This window comes from Nerophis lumbriciformis, linkage group LG29 (assembly GCF_033978685.3).
Source record: "Nerophis lumbriciformis linkage group LG29, RoL_Nlum_v2.1, whole genome shotgun sequence".
NCBI classification, from domain to species: Eukaryota; Metazoa; Chordata; class Actinopteri; order Syngnathiformes; family Syngnathidae; genus Nerophis; species Nerophis lumbriciformis.
In genome coordinates, this window is record NC_084576.2 from 355425 (window position 1) to 381692 (window position 26268).

The 26268-nt window shown below is 39.2% G+C and overlaps 3 protein-coding genes across 8 annotated transcripts in view; 1 reads left to right on the forward strand and 2 right to left on the reverse strand.

Moving 5' to 3' along the window:
- Positions 1-26268, forward strand: part of LOC133572331 (uncharacterized) — a 188490-nt gene that overhangs the window by 76849 nt on the left and 85373 nt on the right. The window lies entirely within an intron of this gene.
- The window catches only part of LOC133571919 (uncharacterized), a 158869-nt gene that overhangs the window by 25943 nt on the left and 106658 nt on the right, over positions 1-26268 (reverse strand). The gene's annotated exons all lie outside the window — the stretch shown is intronic.
- Positions 1100-26268, reverse strand: part of LOC140676641 (uncharacterized) — a 78803-nt gene continuing 53634 nt past the window's right edge. For 3 of the 6 annotated variants that reach the window (XM_072911893.1, XM_072911897.1, XM_072911896.1), the window contains 3 exons: positions 22088-22510; positions 18565-18789; positions 1100-2802 (listed from right to left, as the gene is read on the reverse strand). In XM_072911893.1, coding sequence (XP_072767994.1) covers positions 1415-2802; positions 18565-18789; positions 22088-22510 — 2036 coding nt within the window. In that variant the 3' untranslated portion in view covers positions 1100-1414. The remainder of the gene's footprint in view (positions 2803-18564; positions 18790-22087; positions 22511-26268) is intronic. The other 3 variants (XM_072911895.1, XM_072911898.1, XM_072911899.1) reach the window with 2 other exon arrangements.

A 26268-nucleotide genomic window follows, 5' to 3' on the forward strand; every position in this document is an offset into this window, starting at 1 on the left:
GCGCTTGTTGAGGGATGACAGGTCTGGACAGTAAATAATAAACAGTTTCTCTTTCAAGCATAGGTTGCATCTTTTATTACCACTATTGTAAGGTGTGCTGGATGCAAGAATTTGCCATGTTATTGAATATTCAACATTATTGTCTTTGAGGTCCCAAATGTGTTTGCTGAGTTCTGTGGTATTCCGCAGGTTTTGGTTCCTGAAAGAAGCCTTGTGATTGTTCCATCTGGTTTTGAATTCTCCCTCGGTTAATCCTACATATGTGTCGGATGTGTTAATGTCCTTGCGTATTACCTTAGATTGGTAGACAACTGATGTTTGTAAGCACCCCCCGTTGAGAGGGCAATCAGGTTTCTTTCGACAGTTACAGCCTTTGTTGGTTTTGGAGTATAACTGTCGAAAGAAACCTGATTGCCCTCTCAACGGGGGGTGCTTACAAACATCAGTTGTCTACCAATCTAAGGTAATACGCAAGGACATTAACACATCCGACACATATGTAGGATTAACCGAGGGAGAATTCAAAACCAGATGGAACAATCACAAGGCTTCTTTCAGGAACCAAAACCTGCGGAATACCACAGAACTCAGCAAACACATTTGGGACCTCAAAGACAATAATGTTGAATATTCAATAACATGGCAAATTCTTGCATCCAGCACACCTTACAATAGTGGTAATAAAAGATGCAACCTATGCTTGAAAGAGAAACTGTTTATTATACACCGTCCAGACCTGTCATCCCTCAACAAGCGCAGCGAAATTGTAACAGCATGCCGCCACAGACGGAAACACCTCCTAGGTAACACATGAGCCAATCACCACGCCCCTACGCCAGCCTGTACCCACCCACTCTGTGCCCTATATAAACCATGGTATGTGAATGCTCCCATTAAAATCTCCTGATGATTGAGGGAACCCCCCCTCATGAAACAGGCCTGTAGAGATGAAATAGTCTTGTGATTTTTTTCCCACACATACATACATATATATACACACACATTTATTTATATATATATATATATATATATATATATATATATATATATATATATATATACAGTATATAATTTATATTTATTTATTTTTGTTTACATGTTAAAGGTGTTTTAATGAATATACATGCATGTTTAACACATATAGATTCCTTTCTTTCATGAAGACAAGAATATAAGTTGGTGTATTACCTGATTCGGATGACTTGCATTGATTGTACCTAATCAGACAGTAGTGCTGATAGCGTCCACGTTTTCAAATGGAGGAGAAAAAAGTTCCTCCTTCCTGTCTAATACCACATGAAAGTGGTTAGTCTCATTCGGACTGAGAAGCACTACATACAACATCAAATATACATTCATATTAAACATGCTGTGTTTTTAAACTACATTTAGCACAATCACTGTTTAAATGTTTTTATATCCCTGCAGCTTCTATGACTGTTTCACACTTGTGTTTACTGACCTGATTCTTAAACCTGAACATCTTATCACACACAGTGCAACTATACGGTTTCTCTCTAGTGTGTGTTCTCATGTGTGTGGTCATGACTAGCTTGCTGGAGAAACTCTTCTTACAAACAGAGCAAGTAAAAGGTTTCTCTCCAGTGTGCGCTCTCATGTGTGTGGTCATGCGTTCCTTTCTGGAGAAACTCTTCTTACAAACAGAGCAAGTAAAAGGTTTCTCACCTGTGTGTGTTCTCATGTGTAATATAAGTTCCTGCTTAGTGTTGAATCTTTTAGCACAAGCTGAGCAAGCAAAAGGTTTCTCTCCAGTGTGTGTTCTCATGTGTGTGGTCATGTTACGCTTTCTGGAGAAACTCTTCTTACAAACAGAGCAAGTAAAAGGTTTCTCACCTGTGTGTGTTCTCATGTGTAATACCATTTCCCTCTTAGATTTGAATCTTTTAGCACAAGCTGAGCAAACAAAAGGTTTCTCTCCAGTGTGTGTTCTCATGTGTGTGGTCATTTGTTGCTTCCTGGAGAAACTCTTCTTACAAAAAGAGCAAGCAAAAGGTTTCTCACCTGTGTGTGTTCTCATGTGTCTGGTCATGTGTTCCTTTTTGGAGAAACTCTTCTTACAAACAGAGCAAGTAAAAGGTTTCTCACCTGTGTGTGTTCTCACATGTAATATAAGTTCCTTCTTAGTGTTGAATCTTTTAGCACAAGCTGAGCAAGCAAAAGATTTCTCTCCAGTATGTATTCTCAAGTGTGTGGTTATGTACTGTTTTGTGGAGAAACTCTTCTTACAAACGGAGCACGTAAAAGGTTTCTCACCTGTGTGTGTTCTCACGTGTAATATAAGTTCCTTATTAGTGTTGAATCTTTTAGCACAAGCTGAGCAAGCAAAAGGTTTCTCTCCAGTGTGTGTTCTCATGTGTACTGTAAAATGACTCTTGTGTCTAAATAATTTCCCACATTCAGAGCAGTCAAAGTGTTTGTTGTTAGTGTGATGTCTCGTATCACCTTTAGAGTCATTTTTACTCTCCAAAGGTTTTTGGATGTGGTCACTGTGATCAGAGGAGTCTGACATCATGTGGTCCATGTCTGACAGTGGAGCAAAGATGCTGTCTGGTTCTGACTTGATATCTTCACAATGCTCTCCATCAGCTTCTGTGATGTGTTGACTTACAAGCTCCGCCCCTCTGTTCTCCTCACTTTGACTGTGATGAAGCTGTAAGGACTGAGCTTCATCTTCATCATGAAGCTGCTCCTCTTTAATGTGGGAGGGGGCCTGTAGCTCCTTCTGTCCCACACTGGTGTGCCACTCCTCTTCATGACTCCCCGCTGACACCCGCTGGACGTCTGCAGAACAAATGAGGTGTTACTGTATTGAAGTTTGCAGTATTCAAACTATTGACATGTGAGCTAGGCCAAATAGACAGTGATGGGCAAGCTACCTGGACAATGTAGTAAGCTAAGCTACAAGTTACTCTCAATTAAATGGAGCTAAGCTATCCTCAAAGCATTGTAGCATGCTACACTACAAGCTACACTGCAAAAGTAGCTTTTATAGCATATATATATATATATATATATATATATATATGTATTGGCCCACATGTATGATATCAATGTTTATGTTGTCCATGGAAAGAAGTTAGTAAGAAGCAAAAGAAAAACAACCAACCATGGATGACAAAAGGACTGAAAAATGCTTGTCACAACAAAAAGACATTATATGGAATATTAATGACACAGACATCTATAGAGGCAGGAAATAAGTATAATAAATATAAAAAGAAGCTAATTGGTATACTAGGAAAATGTAAGAAGGAATACTACAGACAATTATTAAAGAAGAACAGAAACAACATGAGAGCAACATGGGGCATCCTAAATAGCATCATTAAAAATGCTGCTAAGAAAGATTACCCCCAGTACTTTCTACATGGAAATACAAAAAATGACAATATGAACCAAATAGTTGAACGTTTTAATGATTACTTTGTTAATATCGGAAAAAATGCGGAACAAAGATTTCCAAATGCAGATGATGGATCAGTTGAGGACTTGAGTGAGCTCATAGACAGAAATCCCAATTCCATGTTTCTTAAGAACGTGACAAAAGAAGAAATAATCAAAATTGTAAAACATTGTAAATCCAAGACCTCAACCGACTGTCATGGAATAGATATGGTAACCATAAAAAAGGTTACAGAAGACATTTCAGAACCTCTGACATATATCAGCAACGTATCATTTCTAACCCGCAAATTCCCTGACAAAATGAAAATTGCGAAAGTCGTACCAATTTATAAGAATGGAGACATACACCAGTTTACTAACTACACACCAGAATTCACAGCTAATATGTCAACATGGATAACATTAATCCAAATAACAGAGGAAATGAGCAATGCAATAGATGGTAAAGAATGTGTGGCCGCAGTATTCATGGACTTAACTAAAGCATTTGACACAATTAATCATGATATTTTAATAACAAAACTAGAACGATATGGCATCAGAGGTTTGGTCTTGAACTGGGTAAGAAGCTATTTAACCAACAGGAAGCAAAATGTGAAGATGGGTGAACATATGTCAACACAGCTAGATATATCTTGTGGTGTACCCCAGGGATCAATACTGGGACCAAGACTGTTTCATCTTTATATAAACCACATTTGTAAAGTTACAAAGGACTTAAAGTTAGATAATACAAATAATAACAGAAGAAATAAACGCATTAAAAAGATGGTTTGAAAAAAACAGACTATCTTTGAGTCTCAGTAAAAGTAAAATAATGCTATTTGGTAACAGTAGAAAAGAGCATCATACACAGATACAAATAGACAGAGTAGACATTGAAAGGGTAAAATAAACCAGATTTTTGGGAGTCTTAATAGATGATCAAATGAACTGGAAATCTCATATACAAAATATACAACATAAGGTGGCAAAAAACATTGCAATAATGAATAAAGCAAAACACGTCCTGGGTCAAAAATGACTTCATATTCTCTACTGCTCACTAGTGTTACATATCTGACTTATTGTGTAGAAATATGGGAAATAACTACAAATGTGCGCTACATTCACTAACCGTGTTACAAAAAAGATCAATTAGACTGATATATAATGTTGGGTATAGAGAACATACAAACACTTTATTTATTGAATCAAAAATATTAAAGTTCAATGATTTGGTAAAATTGCAAACAGCTAAAATGATACACAAAGCAAACTATAACCTGCTACCAAAGAATGTACAACAATTATTCTCAACTAAAGAGGAGAAATATAATCTTAGAGGAAAATGTAATTTAAAACATTTATATGCACGTACAACACTTAAGACCTTTAGTATATCAGTATGTGGAATTAAATGATGGAATAGATGAAGTAAAGAAGTGAAACATTGTACTAATATGATCCACTTTAAGAGGTTGTTCACATGAATAGTGCTTACAAAGTACAAAGAAGAATAATTATGAGAAACACTTTCAACCTTATTGAAAATAAGATATTCTTCATCTCACTGAATTAATTAATGATATATTACAAAACTGTTGTATTACTCATTCACGGATGTCATTTTACTATAAAAAGGTAAGTAAATGATGTATATATTTGTAAACGCTCTGAAGTGGGAAAGGGCTAAGATTAAATAAGCTCTGCTTCTTCCTACTCCTTTTCGGACATGATGTAAAGTGAAATGATATGAAAGTGTGTGATGTATTATGCTGTAAGTGTGTTCATGTTCCAAATCAACTAAAGAAAGAAAGAAATAAAGTAACTGAGAGTGTACAAATGGACCCAGTGAGGGTCCATTGCTGACAAATGGACCCAGTGAGGGTCCATTGCTGTTAACTATCTGTCATTTAGATGAGGACACCTTACAACTACCTCTAGGGCTCCCCGCACTCCACTGTATGCATTCATGTATTTATTCTTGTATTTCTACCCTTCTTGAGACATGAAGAAGGAAAAGTATCTTCCATATGAGGAGGTGTGAACAAGTGATGACAAAAATCATGGTCCCAATAACATCGCATCTAATCCATCCATCCATCCATCCATCCATCTTCTTCCGCTTATCCGAGGTCGGGTCGCGGGGGCAGCAGCCTAAGCAGGGAAGCCCAGACTTCCCTCTCCCCAGCCACTTCGTCCAGCTCTTCCTGTGGGACCCCGAGGCGTTCCCAGGCCAGCCGGGAGACATAGTCTTCCCAACGTGTCCTGGGTCTTCCCCGCGGCCTCCTACCGGTCGGACGTGCCCTAAACACCTCCCTAGGGAGGCGTTCGGGTGGCATCCTGACCAGATGCCCGAACCACCTCATCTGGCTCCTCTCCATGTGGAGGAGCAGCGGCTTTACTTTGAGCTCCTCCCGGATGGCAGAGCTTCTCACCCTATCTCTAAGGGAGAGTCCCGCCACCCGGCGGAGGAAACTCATTTCGGCCGCTTGTACCCGTGATCTTGTCCTTTCGGTCATAACCCAAAGCTCATGACCATAGGTGAGGATGGGAACGTAGATCGACCGGTAAATTGAGAGCTTTGCCTTCCGGCTCAGCTCCTTCTTCACCACAACGGATCGATACAGCGTCCGCATTACTGAAGACGCCGCACCGATCCGCCTGTCGATCTCACCATCCACTCTTCCCTCACTCGTGAACAAGACTCCGAGGTACTTGAACTCCTCCACTTGGGGCAAGATCTCCTCCCCAACCCGGAGATGGCACTCCACCCTTTTCCGGGCGAGAACCATGGACTCGGACTTGGAGGTGCTGATTCTCATCCCAGTCGCTTCACACTCGGCTGCGAACCGATCCAGCGAGAGCTGAAGATCCTGGCCAGATGAAGCCATCAGGACCACATCATCTGCAAAAAGCAGAGACCTAATCCTGCAGCCACCATCGCATCTAATAGCGAGCCAAATACTAGAGTCTGTGAATATTGCTCCAAAGTCAGGATTTTTTGTTGATTTAATGTGCATTGACAGGTGCAAAGGCAGCAATATATGATAAAACAAGACGGCAGCTAAAGAAGGACTAAAGAAGGACTTCCCTATTCATCCCCCTCTGGTCAACATATGTAATAACAAGTGTGAGTAAGAAATTGAAATGTGCCTCCTTTGGCCGAAATGTATAAAATAAATATGTATATAGAGACATACTGTAATAACTTGAAGTAAATAATGAAGATTAAAAACCAATTACAAACAAAACATTTAAAACAAAACTTATTAAAATTAACTAAAAGCTTACCGTTTTTATATTTGCATAGTATGTATATATTAATGTTGTAAATGCACATCTTTATATATCTAGAAAGGGTGGTCCTAAAGAGGTAGGCACTGTCACATATAATAGAGAGCCAAATACTAGAGTCTGTGAACATTGCTCCAAAGTCAAGATTTGTTGTTGATTTAATGTGCATACAAAAGTGAACATTGACAGGTGCAAAGGCAGCAATATATGATAAAACAAGACGGCAGCTAAAGAAGGACTTCCCTATTCATCCCCAAAAAACCTGCCAGGTGAGCAGCTGATTTGACCACTTCTGGTGCTGACGTAAGACAACCTGCGTCCCATATGTTTATTTTAATGAAATAAGTTTATTTCCATCATATAATCAACCATCAACCATTCTGTGTGACCAGTTTAACAGTACAGATGATACATATTTAACAATCATACACATTTACACACAAAAAGAAAAGAAAAAGAATGACGGAAAAAGGAATAGGCTGAAGCCAAAGCTTATATTTGGGGGGATTACCCCCAATACTTCTTAGACGGAAACACAAATAATGACAACATGAAGGAAGTAGTTGAAAGCTTCAATAATTACTTTGTAAATATTGGACCAAAATTGGAAGAAAGGATTCCAGACCCAGTTTCAATTGAGGACTATAATGATACCATAGAGCCAAATCCCAACTCCATGTTCCTCAGTAATGTGACACAGGAGGAAATAGTTATAATCCTGTAATCTAAGACTTCAACTGATTGTAATGGAATTGATATGGAAACCATAAAGAAGGTTCTAGAAGAGATCTCAGGACCATTCATGTATATTAGTAACCTATCATTTCAAATACCCAAACTAAACGAAAATAGCTAAAGTTGCACCAATTTATAAGACTGGAGACAAACACCAATTTACAAATTATAGACCTGTTTCTTTACTTCCACAGTTTTCTAAAATCATTGAAAAAGTGTCCAATAACAGATTAGAGAGTTTCACAAACAAACATAGAATACTAGAAGAGAAGCAATATGGATACACAGCTAATATTTCAACTTTGATGGCTTTAATTGAAATGACAGAAGAAATGAGCAATGCAATAGATAGTAAAAAATGTGCAGCAGCAGTGTTGTTGGATCCAACTAAAGCATTTGACACAATTAATCACAATATTTTCATCAAAAAACTAGAAGGATATGGCATCAGAGGGTTGGTCTTAAACTGGATAAGAAGTTATTTAACCAACAGGAAACAATACGTGAAGCTAGGCCAACACACTTCTACAACACTAAATATATCCTGTGGTGTACCTCAGGGATCAATACTAGGACCTCAATTATTCAATCTCTATATAAATGACATTTGTGAAGTAACAAAATATTTAAAGTTAGTATTATTTGCGGATGATACAACAGTGTTTTGTTCAGGAGAGAACACAGAAGATAATACAAATAATAACAGAAGAAATGAACACATTAAAAAGATGCTTTGACAATCTTTGAATCTCAGTAAAAGTAAAATAATGCTATTTGGTAACAGTAGAAGAGAAAGTCAAACACAAACACAAATAGACGGAATAGAAATTCAAAGAGTAAATTAAACCACATGTCTAGGTATAATAATTGATGAAAAATGACTTCATATTCTCTACTGCTCACGAGTGTTACATATCTGACTTACTGTGTAGAAATATGGGAAATAACTACAAAAGTACACTTCATTCATTAACTGTGTTACAAAAAAGATCAATTATAATAATACATCATGTTGGATATAGAGCTTGTATGCATGCATGTGTGATGTATCATGTTGTATGCATGCATGTGTGATGTATCATGTTGTATGCATGCATGTGTGATGTATCATGTTGTATGCATGCATGTGTGATGTATCATGTTGTATGCATGCATGTGTGATGTATCATGTTGTATGCATGCATGTTCCAAATAAACTCAACTCAACTAACACTTGGTGGACATTCAAGTCACAAAATGCAAATGGAGTATTGTTGGTGTATTTTGGATGGTTATAGAGGACCTCCCATTGGCTCCATTGCAAGTGGACTTTTATTTACCTTCATGAGTTAGAATTAGGGCTGGGTGATATACTGGATATATCGTGGGTTTGTCTCTGTGCGATACAGAAAATGACTATATGGTGATATTGGAGTATACGTTCTCACACAGTTGCTTTTAGCTGCAGGCATTACACTACAGGCTCTTCTCACTCTTTCTTGTCTCTCCTTCTCACAGAGACATAAAACAAGCGCACCTTCGTACATACGTCACATACTGTCACGTGTGCAACGTCATACGCTCTCACGGAGCAGACAGGTAGCAGCATGGTAACGTTAGCTGTGGTGCTAGTGGTAATACGAGAGAAAGAAGGTGCCAATCTGGTAACAAATGAAGGAATAATTCATTCCCAAGACAAACAGTAGGGGGTCCATCGTCTGGCGGTGGTTTGGCTTCAAGCGGGTAGATGGTGAACAAGTATGCAGCAAAAGCGTTGCTACAAAAAGTAGCAGCACTGCTAATGTAGCATCATTTGAAAAGTCACCCGCTAGAGAATGAAGAGTGCTTGAAACTCCGCATGTCAACATCTCCGTTTAGTGCCACACCCACAAAATGCCCAAGCAACCATTTCCACATCAACACCGTATGAAACAAATAGTCAACAACAGAAGGAGATAACGTCCGCAGGAACCTACCACATAGGTGGAAAAGATCATCAGGACTCCTCTTCCTCCTATCCAGGAGATCGCAAAAAGCCGCTGCCTGACCAGGGCTCAGAAAATCTGCAAAGACTCCTCCCACCCCCACCAAGGACTGTTTTCACTGCTGGACTCTAGAAAGAGGTTCCGCAGCCTCCGAAGCAGAACCTCCAGGTTCTGTAACAGCTTCTTCCATCAGGCCGTAAGACTCTTGAACGCATCATAATTAAATTATCCCCTCAACATAAGTCCACTCCTCGTGGACGGATGTGAAAAAGTGCAATATGTTTATCTGTACAGTAATCTATTTATTTATTTATATATGCACCGTATTGCTTTTTTATCCTGCACTACCATGAGCTTATGTAACGAAATTCCGTTCTTATCTGTGCTGTAAAGTTCACATTTGAATGACAATAAAAAGGAAGTCTAAGTCTATGTCTAAATATGTCATCTTAGTGTCATCATGCACAAAAGTGCACTAATAGCTTGTTTTAAAATGTCTCTGACAATCCTGCATTTTCTGTTTTGAAATGACATGAATGTTTGTGCCACTGCTTAATAACTGTTTAATAAATACACTTTTGCTAAATTGACTTACCGTATTTTCCGCACTATTAGCCGCACCTAAAAACCACAAATTTTCTCAAAAGCTGACAGTGCGGCTTATAACCCGGTGCGCTTTATATATGGATTAATATTAAGATTCATTTTCATAAAGTTTAGGTCTCGCAACTACGGTAAACAGCCGCCATCTTTTTTCCCCGTAGAAGAGGAAGCGCTTCTTCTTCTACTGTAAGCAACCACCAAGGTAAGCACCCGCCCCCGTAGAAGAAGAAGCGCGCGGATATTACGTTTCATTTCATTTGTGTGTTTACATCTGTAAAGACCACAAAATGGCTCCTATTAAGAGACACGCGTACAACGCAGAATTCAAACTCAAGGCAATAAGTCACGCAGTAGAACACGGAAATAGAGCAGCAGCAAGAGAATTGAACATAAATGGTGCGTAGGTAGAGGAAGCAACAAGATGACCTGCGCCACTAAGACAGGGAGACAGCGCCGGACGACATACGCCAACATCTGCCAGTGGATTGTAAATGCCTGGGCGGATATATCGGTCTCAACTGTGGTCCGAGCTTTCCGGAAGGCAGGATTCATGGAACTGCTGGACAACAACAGCGACACTGACTCTGATGACTTCGATGAGACGGAGCCGGCCATTTTGGATGCCGTATTCGCCCAACTTGTTAATTCAGACACTGAAGAAGAATTCGAGGGATTTATGGATGAGGAATAATTTCAGAAAGTGAGCTTTAAATGTTTATTTTGTGTGTTGTGTGACATTAACGTTCGAGCAACGTTGAGTTATTGATGTTGCTATTGCTCTGCACTAATTTGAGTGTTACTATTTTTGTGATTGCACATTTGCACATTACATTTTGGGGGTGAACAGAGTTGTTAGAACGCTGGTTTGTAATATATTATTAAAGTTTGACTGACCTATCTGACTGTTTTTTTGACATTCCCTTTAGCGCAGCGTAGGCGCGGCTTATAACCCGGGGCGGCTTATAGGTGAACAAAGTTTTGAAATATGCCATTCATTGAAGGTGCGGCTAATAACCCAGGGCGGCTTATAGTGCGGAAAATACGGTAGTTGTGATTTCCCTCTCTGCATGAAAGTTTAAAAGTAGCATATATTAATGCTGTATGAAGAAGAATGTTTTAATGTAGACACATAGAATCATCATACTGCTGTGATTATATGCATCAAGTGTTCATTCAAGGCTAAGGCAAAATATCCACATATATATGGTGTATCGTGACATGGACTAAACATATCCACATATATATGGTGTATCGTGACATGGACTAAACATATCCACATATATATGGTGTATGGTGACATGGACTAAACATATCCACATACCGTATTTTCCGCACTATAAGGCGCACCGGATTATTAGCCGCACCTTCAATGAATGGCATATTTTATAACTTTGTCCACCAATAAGCCGCCCCGGACTATAAGCCGCGCCTACGCTGCGCTAAAGGGAATGTCAAAAAAACAGTCAGATAGGTCAGTCAAACTTTAATAATATATTAAAAACCAGCGTTCTAACAACTCTGTTCACTCCCAAAATGTACGCAAATGTGCAATCACAAACATACCGTATTTTCCGCACTATAAGGCGCACCGGATTATTAGCCGCACCTTCTATGAATTACATATTTCATAATTTTGTCCACCAATAAGCCGCCCCGGACTATAAGCCGCGCCTACGCTGCGCTAAAGTGAATGTCAAAAAAACGCTGCGCTAAAGTGAATGTCAAAAAAACAGTCAGATAGTTCAGTCAAACTTTAATAATATATTGAAAACCAGCGTTCTAACAACTCTGTCCCAAAATGTACGCAAATGTGCAATCACAAACATAGTAAAATTCAAAATGGTGTAGAGCAATAGTAACATAATGTTGCTCGAACGTTAATGTCACAACACACAAAATAAACATAGCGCTCACCTTCTGAAGTTATTCTTCATTCGTAAATCCTTCGAATTCTTCGTCTTCGGTGTCCGAATTGAAAAGTTGCGCAAGCGTGGTATCCAAAATGGCCGGTTCCGTCTCGTAGAAGTCATCGGGAGTCAGTGTCGCTGTTGTTCTGTGAATCCTGCCTTCCGGAAAGCTCGGACCACAGTTGTGACCGAAATATCTGCCCAGGCATTTACGATCCACTGGCAAATGTTGGCGTATGTCGTCCGGCGCTGTCTGCCCGTCTTAGTGAAGGTGTGTTCGCCTTCGGAGCTGTGTGAAAAAAGCCACCCGGCCTCTTCGCGTAAACTTCCCTTAACCACTCGCTCATCTTTTCTTCATCCATCCCTTCGAGTTAGCTTTTATGATGACGCCGGCTGGAAAGGTCTCTTTTGGCAAGGTCTTCCTTTTGAATATCACCATGGGAGGAAGTTTCTGGCCATTAGCATGGCAAGCTAGAACCACAGTGAAGGACGACTTCTCATTCCCTGTGGTGCGAATATTCACCGTACGTGCTCCCGTTCCACAGTGCGGTTCAGTTGCTGTGAAATACGGTAGTAATCCGTGTGCGGATGGAGAGATTGCGTCTTTTTATGAACCGGATCGCTTAGTAGGAGCCATTTTGTGGTCTTTACAGATGTAAACAGGAAATGAAACGTACGGTGATATCCGCGCGTTTTTTCTTCTTCTTCCGGGGGCGGGTGGAAGAAGAAGCGCTTCCTGTTCTATGGGGGCGGGTGCTTTCCTTGGCGGTTGCTTGCGTAGAAGAAGAAGCGCTTCCTGTTCTACCGGGAAAAAAGATGGCGGCTGTTTACCGAAGTTGCGAGATCGAAACTTTATGAAAATTAATCGTAATAAAGCGCACCGGGTTATAAGGCGCACTGTCAGCTTTTGAGAAAAATTGTGGTTTTTAGGTGCGCCTTATAGTGCGGAAAATACGGTAGTAAAATTCAAAATAGTGCAGAGCAATAGCAACATAATGTTGCTCGAACGTTAATGTCACAACACACAAAATAAACATAGCGCTCACTTTCTGAAGTTATTCTTCATTCGTAAATCCTTCGTCTTCGGTGTCCGAAGTGAAAAGTTGGGCAAATGTGAGATCCAAAATGGCCGGTTCCGTCTCGTCGAAGTCATCGGAGTCAGTGTCACTGTTATCCAGCAGTTCTGTGAATCCTGCCTTCCGGAAAGCTCGGACCACAGTTGTGACCGAAATATCTGCCCAGGCATTTACGATCCACTGGCAGATGTTGGCGTCGTCTGGCGCTGCCTCCCTGTCTTAGTGAAGGTGTGTTCGCCTTCTGTCATCCATTGTTCCCACGCAGTTAGCAGTCTAGCTTCGAATGCCCTGTTGACACCAATATCTAGCGGCTGGAGGTCTTTTGTCAATCCACCCGGAATGACGGCGAGTATTGAATTAAGCGCGTAAGCGTGTCTCTTATTGTGATGTTATGAGCTAGCAAATATAACAACTACACTACCCAGCATGCAACGATAGTTACGAGCATGCGCGGTAGCCCTGAGAAGCGTTGTTGTATGCTGGCAGTTAGAATGTGGTTATGAGCACGCTGTGAGTAAACGTTGAGAACTCAGTTAACACGCCTCGTCTGCATTATTTATAATTAGACAGACAACACACTTAATAGGAGCCATTTTAGGGTCTTTACATAAACACACAAATGGAAATGAAACGTCACATATCCCAGCATGCACCGCGCGCTTCTTCGTCATCCACTGTTCCCACGCAGTTAGCAGTCTAGCTTCGAATGCCCTGTTGACACCAATATCTAGCGGCTGGAGGTCTTTTGTCAATCCACCCGGAATGACGGCGAGTATTGAATTAAGCGCGTAAGCGTGTCTCTTAATGTGATGTTATGAGCTAGCAAATATAACAACTACACTACCCAGCATGCAACGATAGTTACGAGCATGCGCGGTAGCCCTGAGAAGCGTTGTTGTATGCTGGGAGTTAGAATGTGGTTATGAGCACGCTGTGAGTAAACGTTGAGAACTCAGTTAACACGCCTCGTCTGCATTATTTATAATTAGACAGACAACACACTTAATAGGAGCCATTTTGGGGTCTTTACATAAACACACAAATGGAAATGAAACGTCACATATCCCAGCATGCACCGCGCGCTTCTCCTTCTTCCGGGGGCGGGTGGTTGCTTACAGTACAAGAAGAAGCGCTTCCTGTTCTATGGGGGCGGGTGCTTACCTTGGCGGTTGCTTGCGTAGAAGAAGAAGCGCTTCCTGCTCTACCGGGAAAAAAGATGGCGGCTGTTTACCGAAGTTGCGAGAACGAAACTTTATGAAAATGAATCTTAATATTTATCCATATATAAAGCGCACCGGGTTAAAAGCCGCACTGTCAGCTTTTGAGTAAATTTGTGGTTTTTAAGTGCGGCTAATGGTGCGGAAAATACGGTATATATGGTGTATCGTGACATGGCCTAAACATATCCACATATATATATGGTGTATCGTGACATGGCCTAAACATATCCACATATATATGGTGTATCTTGACATGGCCTAAACATATCCACATATATATGGTGTATCGTGACATGGACTAAACATATCCACATATATATGGTGTATCGTGACATGGACTAAACATATCCACATATATATGGTGTATGGTGACATGGACTAAACATATCCACATATATATGGTGTATGGTGACATGGACTAAACATATCCACATATATATGGTGTATGGTGACATGGACTAAACATATCCACATATATATGGTGTATGGTGACATGGACTAAACATATCCACATATATATGGTGTATGGTGACATGGACTAAACATATCCACATATATATGGTGTATCGTGACATGGACTAAACATATCCACATATATATGGTGTATGGTGACATGGACTAAACATATCCACATATATATGGTGTATCGTGACATGGCCTAAACATATCCACATATATATGGTGTATCGTGACATGGCCTAAACATATCCACATATATATGGTGTATCGTGACATGGCCTAAACATATCCACATATATATGGTGTATGGTGACATGGACTAAACATATCCACATATATATGGTGTATGGTGACATGGACTAAACATATCCACATATATATGGTGTATGGTGACATGGACTAAACATATCCACATATATATGGTGTATGGTGACATGGACTAAACATATCCACATATATATGGTGTATGGTGACATGGACTAAACATATCCACATATATATGGTGTATCGTGACATGGACTAAACATATCCACATATATATGGTGTATGGTGACATGGACTAAACATATCCACATATATATGGTGTATCGTGACATGGCCTAAACATATCCACATATATATGGTGTATCGTGACATGGCCTAAACATATCCACATATATATGGTGTATCGTGACATGGCCTAAACACATCCACATATATATGGTGTATCGTGACATGGCCTAAACATATCCACATATATATGGTGTATTGTGACATGGCCTAAACATATCCACATATATATGGTGTATTGTGACATGGACTAAACATATCCACATATATATGGTGTATGGTGACATGGACTAAACATATCCACATATATATGGTGTATGGTGACATGGACTAAACATATCCACATATATATGGTGTATGGTGACATGGACTAAACATATCCACATATATATGGTGTATCGTGACATGGACTAAACATATCCACATATATATGGTGTATGGTGACATGGACTAAACATATCCACATATATATGGTGTATCGTGACATGGCCTAAACATATCCACATATATATGGTGTATCGTGACATGGCCTAAACATATCCACATATATATGGTGTATCGTGACATGGCCTAAACACATCCACATATATATGGTGTATCGTGACATGGCCTAAACATATCCACATATATATGGTGTATCGTGACATGGCCTAAACATATCCACATATATATGGTGTATCGTGACATGGACTAAACATATCCACATATATATGGTGTATCGTGACATGGCCTAAACATATCCACATATATATGGTGTATTGTGACATGGACTAAACATATCCACATATATATGGTGTATGGTGACATGGACTAAACATATCCACATATATATGGTGTATGGTGACATGGCCTAAACATATCCACATATATATGGTGTATGGTGACATGGCCTAAACATATCCACATATATATGGTGTATGGTGACATGGACTAAACATATCCACATATATATGGTGTATGGTGACATGGCCTAAACATATCCACATATATATGGTGTATCGTGACATGGACTAAACATATCCACATATATATGGTGTATCGTGACATGGCCTAAACATATCCACATATATATGGTGTATCGTGACATGGACTAAACATATCCACATATACAAACCCCGTTTCCATATGAGTTGGGAAATTGTGTTAGATGTAAATATAAACGGAATATAATGATTTGCAAATCCTTTTCAACCCATATTCAATTGAATGCACTACAAAGATAACATATTTGATGTTCAAACTAATAAACTTTATTTTTTTTTGCAAACAATAATTAACTTAGAAGTTCATGGCTGCAACACGTGCCAGATTAGTTGGGAAAGGGCATGTTCACCACTGTGTTACTTCACCTTTTCTTTTAACAACACTCAAACGATTGGGAACTGAGGAAACTAATTGTTGAAGCTTTGAAAGTGGAATTATTTCCCATTCTTGTTTTATGTAGAGCTTCAGTCGTTCAACAGTCCGGGGTCTCCGCTGTCGTATTTTACGCTTCATAATGCGCCACACATTTTCGATTGCAGACAGGTCTGGACTGCAGGCGGGCCAGGAAATTACCCGCACTCTTTCTTTTTACGAAACCACGCTGTTGTAACACGTGCTGAATGTGGCTTGGCATTGTCTTGCTGAAATAAGCAGGGGCGTCTATGAAAAAGACGGCGCTTAGATGGCAGCATATGTTGTTCCAAAACCTGTATGTACCTTTCAGCATTAATGGTGCCTTCACATATGTGTAAGTTACCCATGCCTTGGGCACTAATACACCCCCATACCATCACAGATGCTGGCTTTTGAACTTTGTGTCGATAACAGTCTGAATGGTTCGCTTCCCCTTTTGGTCCGGATGACACGATGTCGAATATTTCAGAAAACAATTTCAAATGTGGACTCGTCAGACCACAGAACACTTTTCCACTTTGCATCAGTCCATCTTAGATAATCTCGGGCCCAGAGAAGCCGGCGGCGTTTCTGGATGTTGTTGATAAATGGCTTTCGCTTTGCAGAGTAGAGCTTTAACTTGTACTTACAGATGTAGCGACCAACTGTATTTAGTGACAGCGGTTTTCTGAAGTGTTCCTGAGCCTATATGGTGATATCCTTTAGAGATTGATGTTGCTTGTTGATCCAGTGCCGTCTGAGGGATCGAAGGTCACGGTCATTCAATGTTGGTTTCCGGCCACGTCGCTTACGTGGAGTGATTTCTCCAGATTCTCTGAACCTTTTGATGATATTATGGACCGTAGATGTTGAAATCCCTAAATTTCTTGCAATTGCACTTTGAGAAACATTGTTATTAAACTGTTTGACTATTTTCTCACGCAGTTGTGGACAAAAGGGTGTACCTCGCCCCATCCTTTCTAGTGAAAGACTGAGCATTTTTTGGGAAGCTGTTTTTATACCCAATCATGGCACCCACCTGTTCCCAATTAGCCTGCAAACCTGTGGGATATTCCAAATAAGTGTTTGATGAGCATTCCTCAACTTTATCAGTATTTATTGCCACCTTTCCCAACTTCTTTGTCACGTGTTGCTGCCATCAAATTCTAAAGTTAATGATCATTTGCAAAAAAAAATGTTTATCAGTTTGAACATCAAATATGTTGTCTTTGTAGCATATTCAACTGAATATGGGTTGAAAATCATTTGCAAATCATTGTATTCTGTTTATATTTACATCTAACACAATTTCCCAACTCATATGGAAACAGGGTTTGTATACGGTGTATCGTGACATAGCCTAAACATATCCACATATATATGGTGTATTGTGACATGGACTAAACATATCCACATATATATGGTGTATCCTGACATGGCCTAAACATATCCACATATATATGGTGTATCGTGACATGGCCTAAACATATCCACATATATATGGTGTATCGTGACATGGCCTAAACATATCCACATATATATGGTGTATCGTGACATGGCCTAAACATATCCACATATATATGGTGTATCGTGACATGGCCTAAACATATCCACATATATATGGTGTATCGTGACATGGCCTAAACATATCCACATATATATGGTGTATCGTGACATGGCCTGAACATATCCACATATTAATAAAAAGCCATATCGCCCAGCCCTAGTTAGAATGTGATTATTATTTTTTTTAATATATCCACCGTTGTGTCTTTTATAATGATTGTGAACGATAGAAAAAATTCCCCAAAAAAGTGCAGTTCCCCTCTAAATTCCAATGATTAGATTTAAGACTTGAAGTGTATGAGCATGAAGTGATGAAGCCTACTTGGATGAGTCTTCTAAGACAAAGTGAACAGTCCAGTTGTGATGGATTGAATGCCCTGAGAATAAAATGATATGTGCTTACTTGGACTGTGATGAAGCTGTGAGGACTCAGGTGCTTTGTCTTCATGCTCTTCAGTCTTCACAGAGACAACAGTCAGTGGAAACTTGCTGACATCATCCTCCTCCTGCCCTACAACACACTCTCCCTCCTCTTCCTCTTTCATGAGTGGATCCTCCTCTTCCTCTTTCATGTGGGTGGGCTGTGGATCCTCCTCTTCCTCTTTCATGTGAGGGGGCTGCTGGATGTCTGTTGGGTAAATGTAAATAAGATAAAGAGAGAAGATAAATAGTTTTGGACTGACACTGTTAACACAATGACATTATTTGTGTTCTTCCGTGTGTTGGGTTAAAAGTGTGTAGCAAAACAACTAATAAAAACATGGGAAATACCTCCTTTTTCCCTTAAATCAATTCAAAAGTGGCACAGTGAGTACCGAAACAGACTTGGAAATAGGATAAGGGGCAATTTGAAAAGTTTTTATAACTACGAGGCAGCACTGATTGAGGCATTTTGAACTTCACTGATGTAAATAGTGTAAATATTTTATTCTGTATACGGTCCATTACACCTACTCTTTATCTCTAAACTTAACCATAATCTTTTAATGACAAAGTCATTACCATAACTTCAATATCATGGAAATAAAAAATAAAAAATTCCAAAATCACTTAAAAAAAACATTCATGGTATGTTTTTGTCATCATGCAGAATACTTTTTTGTGGTCATTTTGTTGGCTGGACCAAAAGAAACTTTTAACAAAAACATGTTTTACTTTTGAGAGATTGATTGAGACTTGTATTAGTAGATTGCACAGTACAGTACATATTCCGTACAATTGACCACTAAATGGTAACACCCGTATAAGTTTTTCAACTTGTTTAAGTCGGGGTCCACTTAAATCAATTCATGGTAGTATGTGGTGTTTTATGGAGTATCTCCATCAAAAATTCCTCTTTAGGAATTGGAAACCATCTACAACACGCTGAAGGAAAGTCAGTCACCTTTATGTTCTTTTAATAAATCAAGTGTTGACTACTTTGGCTATTGAAAATAGATGTTTACATTCCCTTATTGTTACATGTAAGTCACAATCAAGAAGTGAAATGATAACTAATTAGATGTGATTACATTATAAAATGTTTTGGTGAGTGTGTGAGTTTTGTGTAAACATGTTGATATAGGTTTACATCTTCTTGGGGACTGGAACACAGATATGTCCCGAAAGGATGCACCCATTTTTAAAACCTTCACTAAGCTGTGCCACCAACATTGTCTCACTTAGCTCATTAAGCAAACTACCAGGGTGAGTAAGTCCTTTTAAACCTTCATAAACCTCGTTGTTACTGCTGACCAGTCTAAGATCACCACAAGTGGAACTACTGTATGTGGCTTAAGTGATCATTCCGAGGCTGACGACCACAAAACCAGCGAAGTTACTATCCTTAAGACCTAGACTAGCAAGGCTTTCAATGACAAACTGGCACATTAAGACTCGCCTGGTACTTGCAAGTACACAGGTTTATGGGTCAATTCCTAACCTCAGAAAAGTAAATAACTTCCCAGTCAAAGTGGGTGACAATATTATAACAAACAAAAATGAGATTACCAATTTTGGCTGCATCATAGAGACTAATCTCTCCAGTGAAAAAATGACTACTAAGGTAGTCAAAGAATCAACCGACAAATTATGTTCTTACATAGTAATACTACTATTACGGGTAGTATTGCACTTAAGACTCTAACACAAGCGCTCATTTAACATCACTTTGAGTACAGAGTTCATATTTAGTACCGTGACGCCTTAAAAGCTCTGAAAAACAAACTCCAGACAGTCCAAAACAAAATGATTGGGCTTCTACTCAACCGTCCATCTCACCTTTCCTTAACGTGGGGAGGCTCTTGGTAGGTGACAGAGTACATCTTCTTGCAGTTGGTCTGGTGTACAAGATACACCAAACCACTAACATACCCATGTACCTGTCTAGATACTTCAAAATATATTCACCATTACAACACCAGAGGTAGTTGTACAAGTCATATTCAACCCAGATCTCACTCCAAAACATGTTCCAATTAGTTTGCCTGCTATACCACCAACATGTGGAACTCCCTATCAATAGCCATAAAGGAGTGTAAATCCCTTACTTACTTCAAAGTTGCTCTGAAAAGACATTACAGGTTGCGGCTACTCGTAACTGGGAATTTACAAATCCTTTTACTTTTATTTTATTTTCATTGACTTTCTTGCAGTATTTTTGTCTACTTTCTACATAGTACTGTGTTCTGTGAGAGTTTAAAAAAAATATTTCAACTGAAACCATCTCAGGCTTTTTTGTAGCAGTGAATGTGTACCGTCATGAAAGTGTAGCCTTTCCTATGCAAACTTCTCATAACTCCTTCAATCAATCAATCAATCACACATTGTTACAAACTGAGAGGAACATCAACTGTCTCGTTTACTTCTTTTCACTTAAAAGGGAACCACACTTTTTAAATGTATTTTGCCTATCAAGAACACACATTTTTTCTTTGTTATGCATTTTAAATAGTAAATAAATACGATCAAAAGTCTGCTTACAATAGAGGATATTAGAGTTGCACTATTCTGCCTATAAAGAACTTAAAAACATCCAAACACCTCCATTAAGGTTTTATGTACATGCAGTAGGTACATATGTCATTTAGTAACAGGGGCATTTTTTAAAAGATGTAATATTAACATATTTTTGCTCATTAGCACAATAATTTTAAAAACGCATCACAACGTTCGCTTTTTTTATTTAACATCACTGAATATTACACACTGCAGACTTCCTGAGAGCCAACAAACATAATAAAACATCACTTACTGTACAAGGTCTGCTGTCACTATGACGCAGACTGATAGAATCTAGTTATATTACCGTTTAGATGAAGAATTACTCATAATCCTCGAACGGAAAAGGGGGGTGACGTCAAGCGTCTTTTTAGGTCGTTCGGGTCTAAATTGGCTGACAAACGATACCAACTTGTCAGAGTACGACCTCATCCTTTTACTATCCAGGTGAGAGGCACGATTCATGATCTGGAATAATCTTTCACCAGTACCGAGGTGAGGAAGGAGCTCACCAGCCGCTGATGTCAACATAGACACACAAGCTATAAATAGTTTGTCTGCGTTAGCACTTATAATAACAATATCACTAATACTTGCTTGCTATTCAAGCAACAAAATGCAAATGGAGTATTGTTGGCACTTTTTGGATGGTTATAGAGAACCTCCCATTGGCTTCATTGCAAGTGGACTTTTAGTTACATTTATGAGTTAGAATGTGATTTTGAAACAATATATATCCATCGTCATGTCTTTTATAATGATTGTGAACGATAGAAAAAATTCCCCCAAAAAGTGCAGTTCCCCTCTAAATTCCAATGATTAGATTTAAGACTTGAAGTGTATAAGCATGAAGTGATGAAGCCTACTTGGATGAGTCTTCTAAGACAAAGTGAACAGTCCAGTTGTGATGGATTGAATGCCCTGAGAATAAAATGATATGTGCTTACCTGGACTGTGATGAAGCTGTGAGGACTCAGGTGCTTTGTCTTCATGCTCTTTAGTCTTCACAGAGACAACAGTCAGTGGAAACTTGCTGACATCATCCTCCTCCTGCCCTACAACACACTCTCCCTCCTCTTCCTCTTTCATTTGTGGATCCTCCTCTTCCTCTTTCATGTGGGGATCCTCCTCTTCCTCTTTCATGTGTGGATCCTCCTCTTCCTCTTTAATGTGGGTGGGCTGTGGATCATCTTCTTCCTCTTTCATGTGGGTGGGCTGTGGATCCTCTTCTTCTTCTTTCATGTGGGTGGGCTGTGGATCCTCCTCTTCCTCTTTCATGTGGGCGGGCTGTGGATCCGCCTCTTCCTCTTTAATTTGGGTGGTCTGTGGATCCTCCTCTTCCTCTATAATGTGGGGGGGCTGCTGGACATCTGTTGGGTAAATAAGTAAATAAGATACAGAGAGAATAGAAATAGTTTTGGACTGACACTGTTAACACAATTACATTATTTGTGTTCTTTTGTGTGTTGTGTTAAAAGTGTGTAGCAAAACAACCAATAAAAACAGGAAATACCACCTTTTGTCCTAAAATGTATTAAAAAGTGGTACAGTGAGTACAAAAACAGACTTGGACATTTGATGGGGGTCAATTTGAAAAGTTTTATAAGTACGAGGCAGCATTGATTGAGGCATTCTTAACTTTACACTCACTGATGTAAAGTGTGTAAATATTGAGATTGTCAAATGATAAATGATAAATGGGTTATACTTGTACAGTGCTTTTCTACCTTCAAGGTACGGTACTCAAAGCGCTTTGACAGTATTTCCACATTCACACACACATTCACACACTGATGGCGGGAGCTGCCATGCAAGGCGCTAACCAGCAGCCATCAGGAGCAAGGGGTGAAGTGTCTTGCTCAAGGACACAACGGACGTGACTAGGATGGTAGAAGGTGGGGATTGAACCCCAGTAACCAGCAACCCTCCGATTGCTGGCACGGCCACTCTACCAACTTCGCCACGCCGTCATTACCATAACTTAAATATCATGGAAATAAAACAAATCTAATTCCAAAATCACTTAAAAAAACATTCATGGTATGTTTTTGTTATCATGCAGAATACTTTTGGGTGGCCATTTTGTTGGCTGGGCCAAAAGGAACTTTTAACAAAAACATGTTTTACTATGTGCTGTTTTATGGAGTATCTCCATCAACAATTCCTCTTTAGGAATTGGAGACCATCTACGACACGCTGAAAGAAAGTCAGTCACCTTTATGTTCTTTTAATAATTCAAGTGTTGACTACTTTGGCTATTGAAAATAAATGTTTACTTTCACTTATTGTTGCATGTAAGTCAGAATCAGGAAGTGAAATGATAACTAATTAGATGTGATTACAGTGTAAAATGTATTTGGTGAGTGTTTTAGTTTTGTGTAAACATGTTGATACAGGTTTACATCTTCTTGGGGACTGGAACACAGATATGTCCTGAAAGGATGCACCCATTTTTAAAACCTTCACTAAGCTGTGCCACCAACATTGTCTCACTTAGCTCATTAAGCAAACTACCAGGGTGAGTGAGTCCTTTTAAACCTTCATAATCCTCGTTGTTACTTCTGACCAGTCTAAGATCAGCACAAGTGGAACTACTGTATGCAGCTTAAGTGATCATTCAATGATTTTCTGTACCCATAAAGAACATAGAACTGAAGCTGACGACCACAAAACAAGCGAAGCTACAATCCTCATGACCTAGACTAGCAAGGCTTTCAATGACAAACTGGCAAATTAAGACTCGCCTGGTACTTGCAAGTACACAGGTTTTTGGGTCAATTCCTAACCTCAGAAAAGTGGATAACTTCACAGTCAAAGTGGGTGACAATAATATAACAAACAACAATGAGATTACCAATCTTGGCTGCATCGTAGAGACTAATCTCTCCAGTGAAAAAATGACTACTAAGGTAGTCAAAGAATCAACCGACAAATTCTGTTTTTACTAGTGTTGTCCCAATACCAATATTTTGGTACCGGGACCTGTACCAACAAAATGTATTTAAATACTTTTCCGAACTTTTTGATACTTTTCTAAATAGAAAGGACCACAAAAAAGTGCATTATTGGCTTTATTTTAACAAAATATCTTAGGGTACATTAAAAATATGTTTATTATTGCAATTTAGTCCTTAAATAAAATAGTGAACGGACTAGACACCTTGTCTTTTATTAGGAAGTTAACAAACAAAAGCTCCCAGTTTAGTCTGCTGACATATGCAGTAACATATTGTGTCATTCATATTATATTATTTTGTCAATATTATTAAATGGTAAATGGTAAATGGGTTGTACTTAAACCCCCACTGGGGTGAGTTTTTCCTTGCCCTTATGTGGGCTTTGTACCGAGGATGTCGTTGTGGCTTGTGCAGCCCTTTGAGACACTTGTGATTTAGGGCTATATAACTAAACATTGATTGATTGATTGATTGAACTTTTATAGCGCTTTTCTACCTTTTTAAGGAACTCAAAGCGCTTTGACACTATTTCCACATTCACCCATTCACACACACATTCACACACTGATGGCGGGAGCTGCCATGCACGGCGCTAACCAGGACCCATCAGGAGCAAGGGTGAAGTGTCTTGCTCAAGGACACAATGGACGCGACTAGAATGGTAGAAGGTGGGGATTGAACCAGTAAACCTCAGAATGCTGGCACGGCCACTCTCACAACTTCGCCACGCCGTCCCCTGTTATTAAGGACAAGTGGTCGAAAATGGATTATTAATCTACTTGTTCATTTACTGTTAATATCTGCTTATTTTCTGTTTCAACATGTTCTATCTACACTTCTGTTAAAATGTAATAATCACTTATTCTTCTGTTGTTTGATACTTAACATTAGTTTTGGATGATACCACAAATTTGGGTATCAATCTGATACCAAGTAGTTACAGGATCATACATTGGTCAAATTCAAAGTCCTCATGTGTCCAGGAACATATTTACTGACTTTATAAACATAATATATTTTTTTTTTAAACGAAAGAAGATGTTGTAATGCCAAAAAATATAGATGTAATCATAGAAGTAGTACTTTTTAGAGGCGGTATAGTACCGAATATGATTAATTAGTATTGCGATACTATACGAATGCTGGTATACCGTACAACCCTAGTTCTTACATAGTAGGATCACCCCGCTGGTGGGTAGAAATACACTTAAGACTCTAATACAAGCACTCATTTAACCCCACTTTGACTACAGAGTTCATGTTAGGTACCGTGACGCCTTAAAAGCCCTGAAAAACAAACTCCAGACAGCCCAAAACAAAATGATTGGGCTTCTACTCAACCGTCCATCTCGGGCTCACCTTTTCGCCAACCATTTCCTTAAAGTGGGGAGGCTCTTGGTAGGTGACAGAGTACATCTTCTTGCAGTTGGTCTGGTGTACAAGATACACCATAACACTAAAATACCCATGTACCTGTCTAGATACTTCAAAATATATTCACCATTATAACACCAGAGGTAGTTGTACAAGTCATATTCAACCCAGATCTCACTCCAAAAAAGGTTGTAATTAGTTTGCCTGCTGTACCACCAACATGTGGAACTCCCTATCAATAGCCATAAAGGAGTGTAAATCCCTTACTTCCTTCAAAGCAGCTTTGACAAAACATTACAGGTTGCAGCTACTCGTAACTGGGAATTTACAAAGCCTTTTGCTGCAATTTTCTTGCAGTATTGTTGTCTTTTTGCTACTTTCTGCATACTTTGTGTTCTATCTGTGTGAGTGAACAAATATTTCAACTGAAACCATCTCAGGCTTTCTTGTAGCAGTGAATGTGTACCGTGATGAAAATGTAGCCTTTCCTATGCAAACTTCTCATAACTCTTTCAATCAATCAATCACACATTGTTACAAACTGAGAGGAACATCAACCTCAAACTGTCTCGTTTTCATGAAGAATCTAAATGAAAGCATTGCATCATCCCCACAAGACAAACATCTATTGAAGAAAAGTGTTAATAATGAAATATAAAGTTAGTAAAGATGTGAGAGTAAGAAGTAAACAATTCTGTTGTGTGTAACACAACTTGATGTTTCTTGAAAACAGCGTCCAGTAGTTGATTGTTCTCTTTTGTTCTATAAAGTTCCGCCTGGTAATCTGCTATCGTTCT